Raw genomic sequence first — 22,417 nt, forward strand, 5'->3', positions numbered from 1 at the left:
TACTTTGGTGCCTCTATTGGTGCAGTAGTTTGTCCTTTGCTTGATAGATAAGGAGGCATATTATTCAGCCAGCAATGAGTATCATCCTTCAGAAGCCATTCAAAGAAGTTGCCTCTCAACTGCAGAGTGCATAGCATATAACAATTCCAAAATTATCACATCACTGCACATATGCCTTCCTCACAGCTACACTATGAGTTTAATTGACATACTCTACAGCTTCATAGATTCTGCATCGGTTACGATGAGCAGAGGTAGCTCATCCCTAGTGCTGCAAAAACGGAAGTCGAAAGACTCCAGGGAGGTATGTACCTTCCAAATGGCTGTGTACAACTTCATGCTGGTGGAAACCTCATCCATGAAGAAGATAATAGTACAGACATCAGTGCAAGAGGCCACTGATGGAAAGGAATTCATTCATTCAGTGGCTAGAGTGGTATTTCAAGAACAGTCTGCAGACAATCCAGCATCATAAGAAATATCCCTGAAGCATGGGAAAGAAGTCACTTATATGTGCTCTATGTGCCAGTATGGCTTTTTGGATCTCTTGGTGTCAAAGAACGATAGTAGTTTGGTCACCTGATACAGATGTTTTGATCCTGGCTGTTCACGACTTTCCAAATATGGAACATACAGATAACATGTGGATTGACACAGACACCATTACCAGTACAGTTGTCAAGCGATGATTCATGTCTGTGCATGCAATTTGTGATGCACTCACTCCTGATGTCTGCAACATACTTCCTGCTATACGCACATTAACAGGATGTGACTCTGTGTCAACCCTATTTGGCATTGGGAAAAACTCTGGGCTTAATGTTGTTAAAACAAAGGGAGCTTACCACTTCAGAGATCTGGCCAAACTGGGACAGAGTGACAGACAAGCCGCAATTTCTCCAGCAAGAAAGTTGGTAGCAATGCTGTATGACCACAATGAGAAAGAAAAGGCGATCACAGAGACCTGAATTGCTTTTGCCTCAATCTAGCCATCAAGAAGGACAAGCCACAAGCCAAACTCTCACCATGTCAGGACAGTATTGAAGAGCAGGTCAAAAGAGTATCTTGGCAAACAAAAATCAGGATATCTTCGCATATAGGGAAACCAGATATTGGATCACCATAGCTACATGAATAGAAAAATGTGAATGATGAACAACTTCCTGTAGTCTTCAAGGGCCCAATGGCAACTGTGTTTCCACAAAATCTTATTTGTGCCTGGATCAATAGGGATTGCTGAACAATTAAATGCGTCTGTAGTCAGAACAATTTCCGTGCAAGCAACTGTGTACATGCCAAGGCAATGAAGACTGTGGTAACCCACGCACTCTCGACAGTGATTGTAATGATGAACAGGATGATGATAATGATGTGGACTAGAAATGTCACCAGTGCTATGTCATTTCAATGATACCTGTATGAATTTAATATTAGATTTTGTTTTAGATTGTTGTTGCGATGCTTTGGGTTCACAACAAACTCAATTTTTATGTCTTGAGATAATACTTAAGAGTCATAAAACTGAATGCAAATATTTCAAAGCGGTCATTTTAACGTGTTGGTATCACTGTTTATCCCCATTTCTATGATAATGGCACCACTTGACAGCTCCACATCATACCTTCTCTTAAAGTAGACATAATACACTTTCAAATGACGTACGATGTGTGTATGTGTGTAGAGAGGGTACATTAAGTCGATCGACTTGGGGGTGTCTGCCACTCGCCTACCATGTCGGTCTGCAGTTTGTGGTTAAGGCATGAACCTGAACAGCTATATGAAGAGTTAAAGAGGAAGCTCAATAAATCGATGCATTGTGTAGACCAGCATTTTAGTATCAGTGCTGATTTGTTTTCTTTTGGCCTCAATGGAGATGCTATTTTTTCTTGAGGGCAGTTGGTTTTTTATAAAACCAGAATGCAGAAATAATTGTAGGGATTTACAAAACAAAGCAAATAATATCCAAGTTGTCCAAGCCAAACATATTTTTCAGTTTATAGCATGGAGAAGAGATGAAATAGTGCACAGTTTGGAAGCTCTTTTGTAGGAGTGTAACAGTTTTTGCATATCTATTGCTCATCCGAGTACAGAAAAAAAAGACGATTTTCTAAAAAAAGATAATTGCACAACATAGCCATGAAGAAATCTGCATTGCAGATAATAAGTACTAGAGTAATGAGCATAATGAGGCATTGTGTGCAGATCCTGGAAGCAGATCAGATGGTATTTCAGCAACACTACTATAGATGAGACTGAACAACTTTCACATGTATGGAATTTTCTTCCCCGGATGCAGGCACATTTAATTCTGATGGGAGTGACCTGTGCCTATAAAGGGAAGAATATACCTCTTGGTAGGTGAAGACAATAAAAGACACCAAATCAGGAAGAATGCTCTTGTGATTAAAGTGCCAGACTGAGGACTTGTCTACACTACTGTGAGGGCTCGACCTAAGATACGCAACTTCAGCTACGTGAATAGTGTCACTGAAGTCGATGTATGTAGATCTCCTTACCATGGTGTCTTCACTGCAGTAAGTCGACAGCTGACGCTCTCCCATCGACTCTCCTTATGCTTCTCATTCTGGTGGAGTACCAGAGTCGACGGTAGAGCGCTCAGCGGATGATTTGTCGCGTCTATACTAGAGGCAATAAATCGACTCCCGCTGGATCGATCGCTGCCCGCCGATCCGGCGGGTAGTGTAGACTAGCCCTAAGGGTGAAATCCTGGCTCCACTGACGTCAATGGGAGTTCTGCTATGGCTTTCAATGGGGCCAGGAATTCACCTTTGGAGTCCAAAGACTCAGGTTCAAGTCCCTGCTCTGCCACAGGTTTCCTGTACCATCTTGGGCATCTGTAAAATGATAATTCTCCCTTTGCCCCACCATCTGTCTGTCTTGTCTATTTAGACTGTATGGTCTGCAGGGCAGGGACTCTCTTATTATGTGCACATCCAGCACCTAGCACCATGTGGATGCATTATGCTGCATGCGGCCCCTAAGCACTCCTGTAATATAAAGAGTAAGTCGGATATATTGCTCTGCCTGGAATTTGTAGCACAGGATAAGCTCTATGCCAGTAGCCCAGCACAATATCAATAGCTTACATTTTATCCTGAAGAATCCTTAATATTTTATATGTGGACTGAATAGTTCCCTCCTGGAGGCATGGTTAATAAACAAAAGCCACAGACATTGCGTCACAGTGATGTGGAGGAGCCATGTGAGGGGGAGAAGGGGTTGCGAGGAATGTCCGACTCCCACAGCTACCCCTTCCACCAAATGGCATGTCAGTCCGGCTGCTCGGAAAAGAGTAGGAAGGGGGTAGCCAGTTAGGTAAGGGAAGGGGCAGACAGCAGCCATTCTGTGTGGCACCTTGACACCTCCAAATTGACCTTAGTACAGCTGAAAAACAGGGTTTGGTTACTGCTTCACAGAACAGCATTAAATCCTTCTCTGGGCCCAGTGATCCCTGCCACAGGCCTCATCTAGACTAGCAAAGTTATCTGTTGTTGACAGTGGGTATCAGTCACAGGTACAGCTCAACCAGTAGGTAAACTGCAAGTGCAGCTAAGAATGAATTGCGTACAGCTCCACTAACCAGGTTTCTGAAACAGTTCTGTACACAGTTTGTATTTGGCTATACTTTTCTGTCACAACTGTGTATCAAGTTCCAGACCGTCTTATTTGGGAGGTGTTTATTAAAGAAAAGAACTAGAGTACTAACTACTGACACATTCAATCTGGATTCCATAGAGTTTGAGTTCCAGCTTTGTCTCCCATGTTTACCATGTTTACTCTGCCTGGAACTCTCTACATTGCACACAGACATCAAGTGACTGAATCATATATTGCAAATAAACATATAATTTCACCTACACCTTTTACTAGGAACTACTTTTTGTAGTGGAAGGATACCTCTATAATGCTCCATGCAACTGCTTTTTAAGAAGGTTTTATAAAAAATAAAAGTGAAATGTAAAATGAATGATCCATACGCTAGCAGCAACATGCTACTCCAGCATGTGCATCAGTAGGCTACTAGTGCACAATAGCACTCTGTCACAGCTCAGTGCTATACAATGGAGATTTTAGATCTTCCTCTAAAACATCTGTGTAAGCTAGTGAGTTGTTTTACCAGCCAGGGAAATCAGATTCTATGCCCAAGTCCTTTTTATGGCCCTTTCCTCTTGGCTTTGTTTATTGTTCATAAATAATGGTCACAAACAAAACAAGTCAACTGAAAATGCTGGTAACAATCCTCCGTGGCTTTTCCTGCCTCAGCCAGCCAGGAGAAAGAGGAGACCTCCTTCTCAAGTGAGGCCTTTCACCCAGCTTCCTCTGCCTTATGTATTCCACCCCTGAGAAGCCACATGATGGGAAGAAATCTATTAACCCTTTATAGGCTGCAATGACTTACATTGTCTCAGTCTGGTACACCTCTACCCCAATATAACGCTGTCCTCGGGAGCCAAAAAATCTTACTGCGTCATAGGTGAAACTGCGTTATATCGAACTTGCTTTGATCCTCCGGAGTGCGCAGCCCCGCCCCCCCTTGGAGCGCTGCTTTACCACGTTATATCCAAATTCGTGTTATATCGGGTCGCGTTATATCGGGGTAGAGGTGAATTGGCTACTGTTGGAGACAGGATCCTGGACTAGGACTATTGTTCAGATATGGTCTGGCAATTCCTGCATTCCTTTATGGGAAGAGCTGTGAGGCATGGACCTTCTATAGCAGGTGGAGCCAAGGTTAGTATATCATGGGTTCAACAGCTGATGTCTGCAACACTCCATAGGATTTTCATTAAATTGGTTATAGGATAGTTACATTGATCGTTCGGATTGTCACAGTTAAAGATACAGTAGGAGTGAAAATGTTAAACGCTCACCCTTCCATCGCTCGTGAGAAGTATAGAGTCACTTTTTATATCGCGGTGAATAACCCCTTGATTGTGCAGGTAGGACAGCGCTCTCAGTACAGACAGACAAACTGTAGCTATCTGCTCTTCATTCATTCTAAAGGCAAGAAGGCAAGCAGTGAAGACGTGTAAAAAAGAGGAAGAATAAACTAAGGAAGAAACAGATAAGGACAACGGGCCAGAACCTTTGCTGATATAAGCTGGCACAGCCCCATTCAAGTCAATATTCAGCAGTGGTAGACAGCAGCCAAGTTTCTCAAAGGAATTGATCGAGCCCAAATTTGCCGCCCCATCCGCTTCTCATTCTAAGACGTCCTTCCCTCTCAGGACTGTTCATCACTTCCTGTCCTTGCCAAGGTCAAAGTTACAGACTCTGTCCAGCTAGACAGCCATATCTAGAAACTAGGCTCACCGGAATTATAATAGGGGAATCACACTGAACTCTTTCCACTGAGCTCCAGCCAATGTGACATGGTGGTCTGGGTTGGAAGTTTTTTCCTCTGGGTCAGCTCCTAAATGATGATGTCACTCTCGGAGAGAAAGAGGGATTATGAGGCCTGAAGAAGAATCTCATACCCTGTCCCTCAAGAGCCATTGGTCACTCTGTGTTGGTCTCCAGCTGCACAGAACTCTATGTAGTTAACTGCCACTGGATCAGAAACTTTGTTTTCATGTTAATACACTAATAACTTTGTTGTGAAACAGTTCAGGTTGCTCTACATGACACAAAAATCACAACAGCACAGAGACGAAAAGCTAAACTACCCACTGCTCCTCCAACCACAGGCCTGACACCTTACCAACTCAACTACTATGCACTACAGATCACGCACAACAACCTTAACTCTGCCCCAGATGTCCTGGAGCTGCTAGGACCTCTGAAAGCTGGAGGAGTTTCAGCCCTCCCAGATGGCCCTGGTGGCAGTAGGCAGTACTGCAGCCACAGCTGCCTAAAGAAGCTCCAGTACCACTTGAGACAGCAGGTGGTATTTCACTCTGAGGAACATTACAGAGAGTGTATACAGTCTGACTGAGAGCGGGGTAATATTGGTGGGGCTAAGCCCCACCAGTCCCTAATGACCAGGAACCCCTGTCTGGCAACAAATAAAATACTGAGACGTGGAAATAATCTTGAGAAGCAGAGCCTTCATTCTGCCTTTAAAGTGTGCTTCTGTTCTGAAAAGTGACGGTGCAAAAATGACACCCCCCTGCTGAACGGACTGCTCCCTGCGCAGTGTCCAAGTCATCTCTCTGGACTTCAATAGCAGAAGTAAAAGGTTATCTCTTTTTGCAACTCTTAGTCTTGCAGAGTCAACACAGAGAAGAAAGTCAACCGGCTTGTCTTCTTTGCTGGACACTCTCAACTTTTACTACATTTTTTACTCAGTTCCAATCAGTTACATCTGTGCAAATCCATTTTTGCCAGTGAGGCTACAGCGGTATCACGGAGAGCATGCCGGAGGGTATGAAGATAATGGGGCTGCACAGGTGTAACTCAGGGCCTAATTTGACCAACGGGTCGTTTGTTACTGGTGATAATGTGTGAGAAGGAAATAGTCAGGTGTTGAGTTAGCAGGGCTGGGAACCTTCTTACTTGTAAATAGGGTAAATTTTATCTGCAAATCACTGACAGATAAACAGGGAATGCTTTGATGCCACTTTGATAGTCACTTACCAGGGCAGCACTGCACTTTGGTTTCTTTAAAAAATGGAGCCGCTATACTTTTTGGAAATTTAAGCACAAGGAAAAATTTTGAAAACGAAGTAGGTGTGCGGCATTAAATACATATAATGTATAGCACATTGTAATGTATTTAGTTAGTCAATTCCCCGTTCTGAAGAATCCGAAGTTCTTTGATATACAGTAAGTCCACCAGTTGCCAAGAAGGACAAATCAGAATTGGGATGGAATCATGAAAGAGAATGAACACGGGAAATGATTCTTGGATTTCAGAGCAAATCTGTGGATTCACATCCTGTCCGCAATCATGTAGGGTTATTTCCTTTGCTCTTATGTACATTACAAATAAACATTTAAAATGATATTTCAAGAAGCACCCCATAAATCATATGATAAGATATACTTATCCAGTCATCATTTACAAAAAAATATTCATGGAAAAAGAAGCCTGTCCCTTTGCTATACCATCTTTATAACAACGAAATTGAAGGGAGTTAATGAACTGTGAGCCATTCTGTCGTGTGCTCTGTCACAGCAGCCTTCATCCACAGACCATCCCGTAGCGGTCATTCAATGAGAGATGTAGAAACAATCCATATTTCAGTTGTGACTCACCACTCGCCTTCTGTTCTAGATGAACCAATAAAGAGCATGATTCCTGTCTTGCTGGACAAAGCTCCCTCTATTACATGAATATAAAAAAAACCCCCACCAAGGAGACTTCTGCTTTCACGCTGTTATGTAAATGTTACAGCATTTCAGCAAAATTGATGAGTGAAGGTCAGAAAAAGTAAAAACGATTAAGGAATGACTCTTGTGGTTGCAAAAAAACGATGACAGCTCTTAAGTAGCAGTTTTCTGTAAACATCTGTTTGCCATTACATTCCTGTCAAAGGAATTTGGCAGAGTGGTTTTGAAGTTTTGGGGCAGCGTCCCTAACAAATGACTTACAATGGCCGTGATTTTTTTGCATGTCAATTGAGGCAGCACTTAAAAAAGAAGTATCTATTTTACAATTCCTATTTAGCCATGACCTGAACATGTCACTAAATTGTTAGATAATTTTTGTGACTGAATTGATATTCGTTGCTAAACTGGGAGTCCTCTTCTTTGCTCATAGCTAAATTTCCTCCACGTAGATGTGCTAGTCGTGTGGTCTCCATTCAAGGAGAAAGGCATTTTACTGGTTAAATGTAAAACACTTTTCTCCTGCCTACCTTTTTTCTGAGTGCTGGAAAAAGGGTGGGCGGCAAACAGAGGGAATATGTTACACAAAATCAAATCTGTCCCTTCAGAAGGCAAGTTGGAAGACAGGCATAAAGTCAGGACCTCCATGTAAAGGTTGGTACCTGTTTAATTATGTTGATTGGGGGTGTGATTTTTTTACTGAAATAAGCATACCAGTACAACCCCTAATGTTGGTGCAGTTATACTGGCATGAAGGATCTTACACCAATCTATCTTATTTCCCTTTCTGGATGGGAATAGTTGTACCAGCACATTTATACACTAGGGGGTAGTTTACTATACTACTTTAGCTATACCAGTGTAGTTAACGGAGTACAACTTTTGTGTTTAGGCAAGGCCCTAAGTTGCTGTTGTGGCCAGAGAAAGAATTCCCAACAGTAAGAACCTATGTTGCCATTTGTTTAGTTTTCTCTTAACCTGTAATTGCCTAGAGCAGGGTTTACTGCATCTTGCTCAGATATACCTAGTAAAGAATGGTACTAGAGACAGGATATTGTGCTGGATGAAACACTGCTCTGATCCCATGTCCCTTTCTCCACAATAGTTGAATGAGCAGAGTTATAGCCTATGGCTGAAGGGTCAAAATATGGCCGTGCCAGCACAGGTGCATTGTGGGTCAGAGGGCTCAGGAAGTCCTTTTCCTCTCAGAGTTCTCATGACGGAGGTAGCCATCAAACAACAGCCTGCACTCTACAATGCAACAATGTAACAGTCGCTGCCAATAGTATGCTGTTGTCCAGCACCTCTGAAGGCATTTTTCTTACTCTTATGCCATGCAGGCATAATGGCTCTTGTCAACATCATTCAGGTGGTACACTGACACCAGCTCCCCTCCCTAATACAGCTCTGGCTCTGAGGTGACATTCTGGCCTCGCTGAAGTCCAGGGGAGTTTTGTCATGGATTTCAGTGGAGCCAGGCTTTCGTCATAAAAGTGGCAATTTAGCCCTAAAGTTCTGGATTGGATGGGGACAAGAAAAAACAGGATGGGGGGAGGAGGGGGGAAAGCAAAAACAAGAGAGAAGGGGACTGGGCTGGATTTCACTCTAACATAATATGTACATATATATTAATAAGTGTTGCAAATCATTCTCTCCATCACCTTTCTGCTAAGGCCCAAGTTAAGATTTCCATATTTCCCTTGGAACGGTTGGTGAGACCCCCCCTCATTCCTACTACGGCTGTGTAAGGAATGGTGTTCCCGGCACTGTTTTAGGTGTTAAGCTACACAGTTATTGTATGAGAAACACAGAACCCCAACCTGAGGTTTTAGCAGATAAAAAAGGACTTTCTATTCTCCCTTAAAGAGAGACGATCAGTAGAAAAATGGACCTGTTGTATATTAAGCACAGCTGGGCATTTTCAGATATTTTAACTGGCTTCTAGACTCCTTTGACAGAGACAGGTTTTTTTTTTTTTTAGATTAAATGCATAGTAAAGTTCTCATCGTTTTTGCATTTTGTCAGGAGTATGAATTTATTACATTGCAGACCTGTCTGCTTTTAAACAGAGACTGATAATACCAAACCATGTTTAAATCACTCATCAGTTTCCACTGAGTCACCGAGAGCGTAAACTGGGACAAAGCAGGCACGGATTGCACTTAGTCCCACCTTTGCTAACATTTCCCCCTTTCTATAAACTGGCAGTGGCAGTAAGCCTGGGCAGGACAAAGCCAGATATTCCTTCTTGCCCTAGTAGAAGCAGAGGATTTGCCGCACCTTTGAAAGAAGAGGTGCCTTCAACACTAAAACAGTGTACAGATGATGCTAACCAAACATACCTTGTATGCGTCACTATGTCTGTCAAAGCACCACCTTCCAGAAACTCCATAACAACCCAGAGCTCATCGCTCACGAGATAACTGTTGTACATGTCAACCACATTTTCATGATGGTAATCCCTCATTATTACAACCTAAGCAAAAGACAAACACTGCATGAGTTACTGGAAACGTTTTGATTCAGGACCATTTTTCTTTTACCCCTGCACAGGGGAGAATTAGCTCAGTGGTTTGAGCATTGGTCTGCTAACCCCAGGGTTGTGAGTTTAATTCTTGAGGAGGCCATTTAGGGATCTGGGGCAAAAATCTGCCTAGGGATTGGTCCTGCTTTGAGCAGAGGGTTGGACTAGATGACCTCCTGAGGTCCCTTCCAACACTGATATTCTATGATTCAAGAAATGTTATGATATAACACCCTTGCTAAATCCTTATGCCTAATTACATCATGTTTTTCTAACAAATATATTTACATGTCCAGAACTTTCCCTGTAAATAATTTCTGAAAGATGGAGGAAATATAATTTCTAAATCACATTTAGTGGAAAATAGCTTTCTTTTGAATATAAAAACAGGAATGGTTCTTTCTTTTTTTGCCTGTTGCTTCTCCTTTTAGTACAACAGAGATTGTATCAAATCAGTTAAGCAAAGCCTTCTTCGTGGTGCCACCAAGGTCAACGTGCAGAGAATTAAAAAACAAAACACCCTAATAATATACAGCTCACTTGTGACCCGGCTAAAGCAGCAGTAGGGGCCATAAGGCGTTCGTTCCTTTTTGCCCCTGCACGGCTACCCACACCCCAGGTAACAGGGCAGAGCCGTTCTATTCTTGCTGCTGAGCAGGTGTGGCACAATAAGGCAGGAAATGGGCAAAGCCTTGGCTGCATTGGGGTGCCAAGGAACATATGCTGGGACAGATTACAGCCCCGACCTCCCTTCCCAGCGCAGCGGGGAACCAGGCGACTGCCTCAGAGCATCTCCAGGTTCAGGGCAACAATGCTGGGCTCCCGACAAAGCTATGACTAAGCCCATAGTGAGATATTTAAAGGAAAGGCAGAACAGAAAATAAAATGAAGTTTTACATTTGTTTATAAAAGTGACAAATATTTTGCTTGATGGTCGGTTTGTGACCTGCCCATAGTAAGGGGCCACCCCAATGGAGACTGCGACTCAGGAAGTTACAACTGAACTCACCATCCCTATCTTCGGAGGCCAAAGCCTTATCCGTTGGGCACTGAGGGGGTTTCTGCTTTGTTCCTCTCTGTGATCAGTAACCTGCAAAATTGTCCCCTCATCCAAAATGGCTTACCTCATTGAAGAGTAATTCTCTTCTCTGCTGTTTCCTGAGATCCATTTTCTTCACTGCGACTTGCTTTCCGGTGTGCTTCTCAGTGGCAATGCAAACGATCCCCGTGGAGCCTTCTCCTATTTTGATAAAGTTGTCCAAGTACTCTCTGGGGTCGCCGGGACTGACAACGAGCTGGAGGGCAGCTCTGAACTGTTCGTGTGACACCCTGGAGGGCTGCTGATCAGAGGATGAACCCCAGCTAGGTGGGGGATAAGCACTTGATGTGATACTTGGGGAGCTTGGGTAAGAAGCCGTGGAAATATAAGGAGAGCTTGACTGGAGGGCTGGCTGGTGATAATGAGAGGCTTTGTGATAGACTGAAGGATACTGGAAGCTACTACCTGAACAGCTAACTTTGCTTTGACTTTGAGGTAGCTTTGTTGGGCCTCTAGGGTAGGTATCTGATCCAGATAGTGGTGGGCTAACTACCATCTGTGCTCGATCGTAATCCACCTGCAAAAATTAAAACAAGGCGAAGTTAACATGTTGTATTCAGCATTGATCAATGGCTGAAAATAATTGCAGGGATTATGAGCATTCTAAACCTTACGTTATCAATGAAGTCAGACCTCAATTCCTCAGTACCATGGTGTGGCCACCTCCACTGTGATTTCTCATTTCTGAGGTTCCTACTTGGTTTTCTAACTTTCTCTTTTTGTGGACATTTAGTAAAAGAAATCTCTAATCACAGACCCACTTGACACTGCTATTCCTCACCCCTTGCTTGGTTCTCAGCATGTTTCACCCTCTGGACCACCAGGAGGAACTCCAAGGATCACTGATGGTCCACAGACTGCTGAGGTGACAAGTAAAAATCCCTAACTATCGCTTTATTTATTATAGTCTTTAGGATTAGTGGAGCACAAGCAATCTGTTTATACCCAGTACCATGATGTCCCGAACAGATGGTATAATTTTGAGGGGAATGTCCTCTACAACCTAAATACCTATTCCTTTTAAAGTGACACTCTGGTACCCTCTTCTTGAGAATAGAGATTTTTTTAAAATTACCAGTTTGGTACATTCTTTTTTTGGGTACATTCTGATCACAATAAAAATGTAGATTTTAGAACCATTAGATCATCTAGCCGGATCTCCGGTGTATCACAGGCCAAATAATTTCACCCAGTTACCCCTGTATTGAGCTCACTAACTTGGGTTTGATTAGAATATACCTTCCAGAAAGGCATCCAAGTCTTGATCTAGTGGCTCACCACTTCCCTTGGTGGTTTGGTCCAGTGGTTAGTCACCCTTGCGGTTAAAAATTTGGGCCTTATTGCTAATTTGAATTTGTCTGGCTTCAACTTCCAGCCATTGGTTCTTGTACCTATATGCTGCAAACAAGTCACCTCTCAATCTTCTTTTTGATAAGCTAAACACTTGAGCTCCTTAAGTCTCTTGCTGTGTTAGCTCCTCCCCTCTCCAGCCACCCTCTTCTTGATCCTCCCTTTGCTTTCACAAGAGTAAAACAGGAGGAGCAAGTGAATGTAAAGCTACCTTTGTTTCCCAATCAGTTCCAGTGCTGAGGAGAGCTCACCAGGGCTGGAAATCAAGCCCTAGTTCCTGAATCCTGCATAGCGCACTGTTAATGGAGGGGACCATAAAGACATCACACAGGGCAGCCAATGAATCGACCCTCACCTGGTTGGCAGAGGTGCAAAGAACAAACAGGACATGCAGGAACTGTGACAGACACTTTAGATGGTAATACAGGGTGCACAGTGCAACAGTTCTGACAGGCACCATATCTGTTCACAACACAATGGGTGCATTGGCAGTGATTACTGTGATCAGGGGCACTGGAAAGACTTGTGTGTAGCTGCCATCCAGCATCCATTACCAAGCAGATGTCTGTGCCACACTGCCATCCTTACTGCCATGCTAACACCAATTTACCTGCATTGCAACCTGTTAAGAGCTAAGGTAAAGAGATGCACAGAGCAAGCCATTTGCAGTGCACAACAAATTTTATAAGTCCCGCAAAACACAGGAGCTATGCTACATATTCTTGACCGCCATCTCCTGGTACCTGGACTATTAACTACTTACATATATACAGATACAGACCACTCCTAGAATGAAACCAGGACTGACTGGGAGCTGGAAAGTGGTTCCCACTCCAATGGTCTGGGTGATAAGGCCCTGCGAGCATTGGTTGTACTACTGTGCAATGTGATAATGTGGCCAAATGACTGCCACTATTGAAGGGAGTGAGGGCTGGTAGCATAGACAGACGTATTTTGATTGGATAGATCTCAGTCATATGCAGGGCAAATTGGACACTGCCACCAACTTAAAATCTCTTCCATTGATGGCCCAACTCTTGCCCCTTCTAGTTACCTGCCCTTTCCCACTGACTGTGGGACACTTCCGTAACTGTGTAGCGAAGATAGAGCATTGCACACGAGCACTGTTCCTAGCTTCCTACAACAGCACCCGATAAGGTATGTAGGGTTATATGGCTCAAATGACAATGGTGCATTCATTTCAAATGCCTTGCTTATAGGATTCACACATTATAATTCTTCAGGGTCTTTCTTACAACTCCCCCAAATTGGTATTGCACCTATTGTTCTTCCCAACAATACGAGCATCATTATAACGGGCAAACGCGAGAATAGATTAAACAAACAATAAGCAGAAAACAGGAAAGTTCAAACTAAGATTTTGCCCCGGGATGCGGGGGAGAGTAGTGATTGTGAGCCTATAACCTATCTGAAATGGGTGTTTGGTCTTCATCGTTCTCAAAGCGGGCTTCCTTCAAGCAAGACAGAACAAGCAACACGGAGACTAATTTAATTTACCATTTCTTAAATGATTTTCCAGAATGACAAACTACTTAACTGCAGTGTCATACAACCGCTAATTTTCCTTTGAAACCAGAGACAATCTGGGAAGAAATTATCTCAATAGGAGGCTTTAAAAAACCCCCCACAAGTGTACGCATTATTCCTTTGATGGAAAAACAACTAACGACACATTTCCTATTTCCACTTAAAAGTTCCTTTGCCTTAAAGTGTTTTCAAGCTTCTTCTATGTAAAGTAAATGAATTTTTTACATTCTCAGACAGGATGTTTGCTCATCCATAGCTCTATTCAAACCCAAAAGGTATGGGCAAAAATACACGAAAGCAATTTTTGGAAATGAATCTGTTTACAGCATAGCAAAAATAGCCCATGACAATGTGTGTAACATCTCTGGGGGGGGGGGGGGGGGGGGGAGGGGTGCATAGACACAGGCTCATGATGTAGCACAATTACAAATAATTATACCTATGAATTCATTTAATCAATCAATTCCACTGGCGGTGCACGGGGGGTGGACAGGGCATAAAACTCTACACAGCTCTCAGTTGCTACTATTACTGCTGGCTGTCAGCCAGGAGTCCCCTGATCCATGTTAGTTAAGTGCACATTAATCTGAATTTGGCAGCGTAATCAAGGACCCAACTGAACTGTGAAATTGAATTCTGCAGTGGAACATCATTCGACCATTTTATGCTAAGACTGAAAAAAAAAAAAAATCTGTCGCAGCATCAATTTATCACCGTAGCCTGCTGCACGGCAAAGGAGGAGTTTGTAGCTGAAATCTACTGGGGGGGCGGTGGTGGTGGGGAACCGCCAAGTGCAAAATTAGATCAGTGTTTTGCAATGTTCTGTGTAAGACACTTGCCCATCTTTTGGTCTCACATGCAGCTTTGAATGGGAGGAGGGGTTGCACACTCTCAAAGGGCTGCTTAAATATTCCTCTTTGAAATGTGACACTGGAGTTGTCTTCTTTAATCCCATCCCATCTCCTAGAACTGGAAGGGACCCTGAAAGGTCATCAAGTCCAGCCCCCTGCCTTCACTAGCAGAACCAAGTACTGATTTTTGCCCTAAATGGCCCCTTTAAGGATTAAACTTACAACCCTGGGTTTAGCAGGCCAATGCTCAAACCACTGACCTATCCCTCTCTCACTGTGACTATTTAACATGACTCTTTTGAGTCGTCGCAACCAATAATATGTAGCATGCACAAAAACACCAGACAGCATCTTACTTAAAGTAGCAACTTCCTGAGAGAAGATTTTTATACAAGGTAAAGATACAAATAATTATAGCAATGGATCCATTTGATCCAGCAAGCAGGGTTTTCTATAAACTGCAAAGGGCTAGAGACCACTAGGGACTCTGCTGTTGCCAATCTAATTAATGTGTAAGGTGCCCAGATACTCTGGTGATGGAGGCACCTTACCCATTTAGATCAATACATACATATAAGTCAATTATTTGAAATTTAAACGTAAGGCTGCTATGTGTTTTCAGAATTTGAAAATGAAAATTAATAGATTCAGCAAAACTTCTGAAAAATATAATGTACTTGCTAATACATTTTTTAGCATTTGATAACCCGGCTTACAGTACAATTCAAAACCATTCATTTCTGGAATGCAACGAAATGTAACAAAAATATACAGGGAAAAGCCATTAAATCAGCTAACTTCTCATTATTAGCCGGGTCGTAATGCAGTTCTTCACATCACTGCAAAATCAAATAGAAACTATTTCATTAATGCTTCTATTTATATTATTGTATTCAATTAGGCTCCCAAAGGAACCCCTTTAAAAGACCATAAAAAAACCCTCAACGCAGGGTCAACAGGGCAGATTAGGTTCTGACATGAAATCCATCAAAGCACTGCACTGTAATGGAATACACTTCTGCTGCTGTGTGGGTTGGTTCACTGACTCACAATATTACTCAAATGTGTACATGCTCATTTCAGCACTGAGGCCTTTTGGTTGTAACAAAAAGGGTATCACAAGATGGTTAAAGTCATTTTACCTTTCATATTGACGACAGTAATGCATATTTTGTAACACCAGAAATTACAGATATTTAATACGGTATTAGGCGGAAACACCTGCTTATTCATATGAAAACTAAGAGCCTGATCTTGTAACATGGGATAGCTCAGTGGTTTGAGCATTGGCCTGTTAAACCTAGGGTTGTGAGCTCGATCATTGAGGGGGCCATTTAGGGAACTGGGGTAAAAATCTGTCTGGGGATTGGTCCTACTTTGAGCGGGGGGGGAAGGACTAGATGACCTCCTGAGGTCCCTTCTAACCCTGATATTCTATGAACATGATCTAGGTGGGCAGACCCTTCACCTGTGTGGAGTACTGCTAAATTATTCATAGGAGCACTGTAGAAAAGGCCTGTCTCAGAAATGGCTGCCCCAACCCCCCGTTGAAGAATTTGGTCCCCTATGGGAGGGAACCAAAGTGAAAACTAAGGACAAACATCTTAAAAGGGGACCCCCCCCCTTTCCACAGAGGTAGAACTGGATGATCATTTGTCATGAACCTAGTCCCACCAGGAGATGAGAGTGCAGAGAGGCTGTGGTGAGAGGAGATTTGATCACTAGAAATAATGATAGCTAGTTATGGGGTGACTGAGAATTGCTTGGTGACTTGCCTGCCAGATCCAAAGGTGGTGGGTCAGATGCTTACTGGAGGGCCCAGGGCCTACACCCCGGAGCCCCCTCCCACACTCTGAACCCCTGGCCCCAGCTGGAGCCCTCACTTCTTTCCACACACCAACCCTCTGCCCCAGCCTGGTGAAAATGAGTGAGCGAGGGTGGGGTCTCGGGGCAGGGCAAGGGTGTTCGGTTTTCTGCAATTAGAAAGTTGGCAGCCCTATGCCCACACAGATTTCTAACAAGTAAAGGGGTGGAATTGGTGATCATGCTTCATATCAGTACCAGTGACATCAGGCTGTACAGGAGAGCAGGCCTGTAAAATAAACTGAGATTACTAGGAATAAGACTAATGTCTAGGGCTTCTCCAGTAGAGATCACTGAAATGCTTCCTTTGCCACACACAAGGTGAGTTAGACAGGGATAATGTCAGGGTTTCAATATGTGAATGAGAAGATGCCATAAAAAAGGAAGGGGTTACATTCATTAGCCACTGGGAAAAGGAAAGGAGAGCCTATACTTATAATAATAAATGGAGATATCCTATCACCTAGAACTGGAAGGGACCTTGAAAGATCATTGAGTCCAGCCCCCTGCCTTCACTAGCAGAACCAAGTACTGATTTTGCCCCAGATCCCCAAGTGGCCCCCTCAAAGATTGAACTCACAACCCTGGGTTTAGCAGGCTAATGCTCAAACCACTGAACTATCCCTCTCCCCCTTAAGGATTGGCTCCACCTTAACTTAACCTGCAGGCACAGAATATCTACAAGACATTGGGGGTGGGGAAGGAGGTATAATTTATACCAGGATCTGGGGAAAATGAGCCAGGTGTTGAGGAGCGGTCAAGTTAGACAAAGACTTCTGTTAGGTATGGCAATAATACCAAAGTTACCCTATGTTGGGCAGTGATGGATAGGGCAGAAATTACAACCACACTGGAGGAGGGACAGGATGGGATGACACAGGTGGATTCCAGAAAAAAATAACAAGGTGTCACATAAAGGAATTTAAAAATAGGCATATGGTCAAACACAAAATCAATAAAGGACTGTATACCAACAGGAGGAACTTATAGGCAAACTAGAAAACCTGACAATAGAAGAAGACCTTAGACTAATAAGCATTTCTGGAAAACAGACAAAGGCTAATGGGATACTGTAGTACAGGGGTGGGCAAACTTTTTGGCCCGAGGGCCACATCTGAGTATGGAAATTGTATGGTGGGCCATGAATGCTCACAAAATTGGGGGTTGGCGTGTGGGAGGGAGTGAGGGCTCTGGCTGGGGGTGCAGGCTATGGGGTGGGGCTGGGGATGAAGGGTTGGGGGAGCAGGAGGGTGCTCCGGATTGGGATTGAGGGGTTTGGAGGGCAGGAGGGAGATGAGCTGGGGTGGGGGGTTGGGGCATGGGAGGGGGTCAGGGGTGCAGGCTCCGGGTGGCGCTTACCTCAAGCAGCTCCCAGAAGCAGCAGCTGTCCTGTCCGCAGGCACCGCTCCTGCAGCTCCCATTGTTCACAGTTCCCGGCCAATGGGAGCTGCGGGGGCTGTGCTTGGGATGATGGCAGTGTACAGAGCCCCCTAGCTGCCCCTATGCATAGGAGCCAGAGGGGAGACATGCCGCTGCTTCCAGGAGCTGTGCAGAGCAGGGCAAGCCCCTGACCCCACTCCCGGCAGGAACTCGAGGGCCAGATTAAAACATCTGGAGGTCCGGATGCGGCCCCCGGGCCATAGTTTGCCCACCCCTGCTATAATACCTGAGTATCAACCATGCAGGAAGGATATATTAGGCTATGGAGGTATGGGAATACATAAAAGATTCCACTGAACCTAATGAGATATCATTTCCACAGGGAGAGGGCATTTGTGTCCATACAGATCCTACTGTCAACTCATAAGAATACACACGTTAGAAGGGTTATACTGCTGATCTTCAGACTGTTGAAGGAGATCAAAGAGGCAACTAAATCTAATAATAGCCAACTTCAGCTACTTGCAATATAAAATGATCAAATGTCTCACCCAGATATGATTTAGGGAGCAATTTCTCGACACCTTATACAATTGCACGTTGAAACAGCTACTTTTAGAGCACAAAAGAGGAGAGGTTACTCTCAGCAGAGTTCTACATCTCACCCAGGAGTTGATTCAAGAAGTAATTATAGTTGATCTACAGTAGCTGAGGCCTGGCCTAACGCGAGTGATTAACACATGTGGGGAGGCCTTATTTTGTGGAAGAGAGGATTAGGGAGGTAAATGAATTATTAGGCTGAAAACAGGACATTTGTGCTAAATAAGGGAAATACATAGGTCAGTAGGCTAAAAAGACGGAATGTCTGAGCCAGCTAAAATAAGAGAACGAACACCCAGGGAATTATTTACTATGAACTAGATAACAAGGGACAAAATAAGTTAGGAATGAAGAGACCAAATAAAGAGGAAGTTGAAACATGGACAGCGCGTGGACAGAGCATGTGGTACAGGGATCCTGTACCAAGTAACCAAGCCAATCCTAAAATGTATAATGCGATGTAGAGTAAATGCAATGAGATGTTTCAATGTATATAAGGAGAGAGTTTCTGTAACTTCGGAGCTATGATGTAGCCTGCATCCACCCCCACCCCCCGCATTTGAGTCTGATCAACTCAGCATAGCATTGCTCTATGCCAAATAAAGATACCCAAGTGACGAATTCTGGAGTCAAACTGAGTTCTTGGGAAGACGAGTGGAAAGAGGTCTCGGAGGGAATCCCAACTTCCATTAAATACTTGTAACCACACTATAATTAAGTTCAACATCCTCATGGGAAAGGCTGTATCATACCTAGCACTGTGGCTTTAATCTTTAAGAGGGGAATTAAAAAAAAAGTGAAGATGGGTAATCCAGAAAAGACCCTACAAGTGAGTAAATTAAAATCCTTACACTCTGCATGGAGGCTTCTGTATCATAGGACAATAGAGTATCTAGAGGTATGTGTACCCCGAAACTAAAAAATGAAGCAAGAAGGTAACACAAAACAGCAGAGATTAAATCATCACTTGATGATTGCCTGTTCTGTTCATCCCCTCTGAAGCACCTGGCATTGGCCACTGTCGGAAGACAGGATATTGGGCAGGATGGACATTTGGCATGGCCAATCTTATGTTCATATGTTTCTTATGTTTAAATGGTAAGATGCAAGAGATTAGTAAAAGCCAAACAGGCATTCTTCAAAAATGGAAATCCAGCCCATGTGAAGCCAAGGGAAAGGAACAAACTCTGGTAGTAAAAATGTAAAATGGAAGTTAGGAGGGTGAGGAGGGGATTTGAAGAGCAACTAGCCAAAGACATGTAAACAAATAACAAGAAATGTGTATTCCAAAAGCGGGGAACCTGCGAGAAAATAGGTGGGTCTTTGAGGCAGCCAGGGAACAAAGGGATATGCTTAAGTGGGACAAGGATATTGCAGAGAAGCAAAATTTTTGTTGATCAGCCTTCTACATAGAAGGAGATACCGAACCCAGCTAGTAAAGTGTCAGAGATTGGTATCCTATTTACCCCCTCATGCCTTAAGAACAAGGGGATATGTAGTGAAACTGAAAGGTGACACATTTAAAGCCGGTAAAAGTACAGCACACATTATTAATCTTTGGAACTTATTGCCACAAGGTATCATAAAGGCCAAGAAATTAGTATGCTTAAAAAAAGGATTAAAGTTTACATAAACATCCACAGCTACATCAGCTAGGAAACAACATGTATACAGGATATAAACCTGGTTCAGGGCAAGTTTGACTTCAGTGGGCTTTGGATCAAACCCAAAGGGCACAAACCAACCTCTTACTGAAGGAGGTGAGGAAGAAACTTGCCCTACCTTTCTCTGAAGCAGGTAGTATGGTCCACTGTTGTAGACGTGACACCTTCTACTTGGACCATCAGTCCGATCCGATAAATTAATGAGACAGTATGCATGTGTGAAGAGCCACCTTCCTGGATCCCAGTGTAAAGTTGGAGTTAAATACATAGGGCCAAATACATCCCTGGTGTTACATCACTGAATTCACTTGAGTTACACCAGGGATGAATCTGAGGTACATGGTATATCAGATGAAACAGCTGCAAGTAATATTGAACTAAATCTACCCTTCAGACTTATTAGCTGTAATGACTATCTTTCCTGAATATATTTTTAAAGCCATGCATTTGTGTCTGCAGATTTTTTCAATACTTACTTTTTTCCCTTTTAATTATACTTTAAAGGCAATCTCAGTGGTAAGATATCTGATTCACGACCCAATTCTCATTTAGTAAACTCATTTAATAAACCATTGTCTCTCTAATGCCTCTCTGAAGAGGAAACTCTCTAGCAATCATCCGTAGACAAAAAGACTGCTGTTCAGTTCCTGGAGTTGCTGATGGAGCTGGGCATTGTAACTGCTGCAGAGAATGGTGAATCATCGAGTATCAAGTGCATCAAGGTTGTAGGAATGTTTTCAGTATTCTAAGGAACGCATAGCTGACAATGAATCTTTCCAAAGAGCCAAAGTGCACTGATCCTTTTAAAATATACCTCAGTCTACAGTCCCATTTAAGGGACCAATCCTGCAAATTTACAAATTTTATTAAAGCCGATGTTAAAAAAATTATATAACAAACTGGTTAAGAAAAGCATCGTGCTTGAGTTAGCCACAGGTGACCCAAACATCCCTTAGACATAAATGACATTGCTTAGACTTTGCTTAACACAAATGAGCACAGAAGGGGCAACTGAAGACACTTAGTGGCTGGGAACTCTTCTGTCCCTGGGGTTTGGCCTGAAACCCAAACCCAAAACGCTTGCCTGAATTTCATTTGGGCTAAACCTCCCTTGGTTAACCTCTAATGGGCCCAGGCACTAATTAGAACTCTGAGTGGCAGCATCAGCAGAGAAACTAAAGAGTGGGTGGGCATGGAGAATGAACAAGCCTTTCACATCCCTCCGGCATACGGTCACAATATATTTGTGGTAGAGCTTCGACTGCTGCTTTCTGTTCAGGAGGTAGATAGAAACAGTTTTCCAGTGCTCTCAACCCAGCACATGTTGTAAGCATTAAAATGTGACATTATACAACAATAAAACAGATCTCATCCCTTGGAAGAAGTGCTCAGCACATGGGAGCTGCAAGTGCTCAGCAAGTCAATACCATTGAAAACCAGGCTGCTTTTTACTTAGGGCAGGTCTACACTTGGGGGGGATCGATCTAAGATACGCAACTTCAGCTATGTGAATAATGTAGCTGAAGTCGAAGTATCTTAGATCGACTTACCTGGGGTCCACACGGTGCGGGATCGACGGCTGAGGGTCCCCCGTCGACTCCGCTATCGCCGCTCACTCCGGTGGAGTTCCGGAGTCGACAGGGACCGCGTTCGGGGATCGATATATCGCGTCTTAACGAGACGCGATATATCGATCCCCGATAAATCGATCACTACCCGCCGATACGGCAGGTAGTGAAGACGTACCCTTAACGAGACGCGATATATCGATCCCCGATAAATCGATCGCTACCCGCTGATACGGCGGGTAGTGAAGACGTACCCTAAGGCATCTGACTGTGGACTTAAGTGGCTCAGTTTAGGCCCCCAAGTTTGTATATTTTGGCCATTTTCCCTGTGTAACACTGAGGAAAGAACTATATGTGACGCTGGCAAGCCAAGTGTCAGGTCTGGCCAAGGCCTAGGTGTCAGCTGAGAACTGACACAGTCACAGCTGGAAACCAGGCCAATTCACTTGTGTATTAGTATAGATCAGGGGTCGGCAACCTTTCAGAAGTGGTATGCCGAGTCTTCATTTATTCACTCTAATTTAAGGTTTCGTATGCCAGTAATAAATGTTAACGTTTTTAGAAGGTCTCTTTCTAGAAGTCTATAATATATAATTAAACTATTGTTGTATGTAAAGTAAATAAGGTTTTTAAAATGTTTAAGAAGCTTCATTTAAAATTAAATTAAAACGCAGAGCCCC

The 22,417-nt window shown here is 43.4% G+C and overlaps 1 protein-coding gene across 3 annotated transcripts in view; it reads right to left on the bottom strand.

The window, feature by feature from the left end:
• PAK5 (p21 (RAC1) activated kinase 5) overlaps positions 1-22,417 on the bottom strand; it is a 186,955-nt gene that overhangs the window by 15,074 nt on the left and 149,464 nt on the right. For all 3 annotated transcript variants that reach the window (XM_054024295.1, XM_054024294.1, XM_054024293.1), the window contains 3 exons: positions 10,939-11,430; positions 9,633-9,766; positions 4,893-5,019 (listed from right to left, as the gene is read on the bottom strand). In XM_054024295.1, coding sequence (XP_053880270.1) covers positions 4,893-5,019; positions 9,633-9,766; positions 10,939-11,430 — 753 coding nt within the window. The remainder of the gene's footprint in view (positions 1-4,892; positions 5,020-9,632; positions 9,767-10,938; positions 11,431-22,417) is intronic.

This window comes from Malaclemys terrapin, chromosome 3 (genome assembly GCF_027887155.1).
Source record: "Malaclemys terrapin pileata isolate rMalTer1 chromosome 3, rMalTer1.hap1, whole genome shotgun sequence".
Lineage (NCBI taxonomy): Eukaryota > Metazoa > Chordata > Testudines > Emydidae > Malaclemys > Malaclemys terrapin.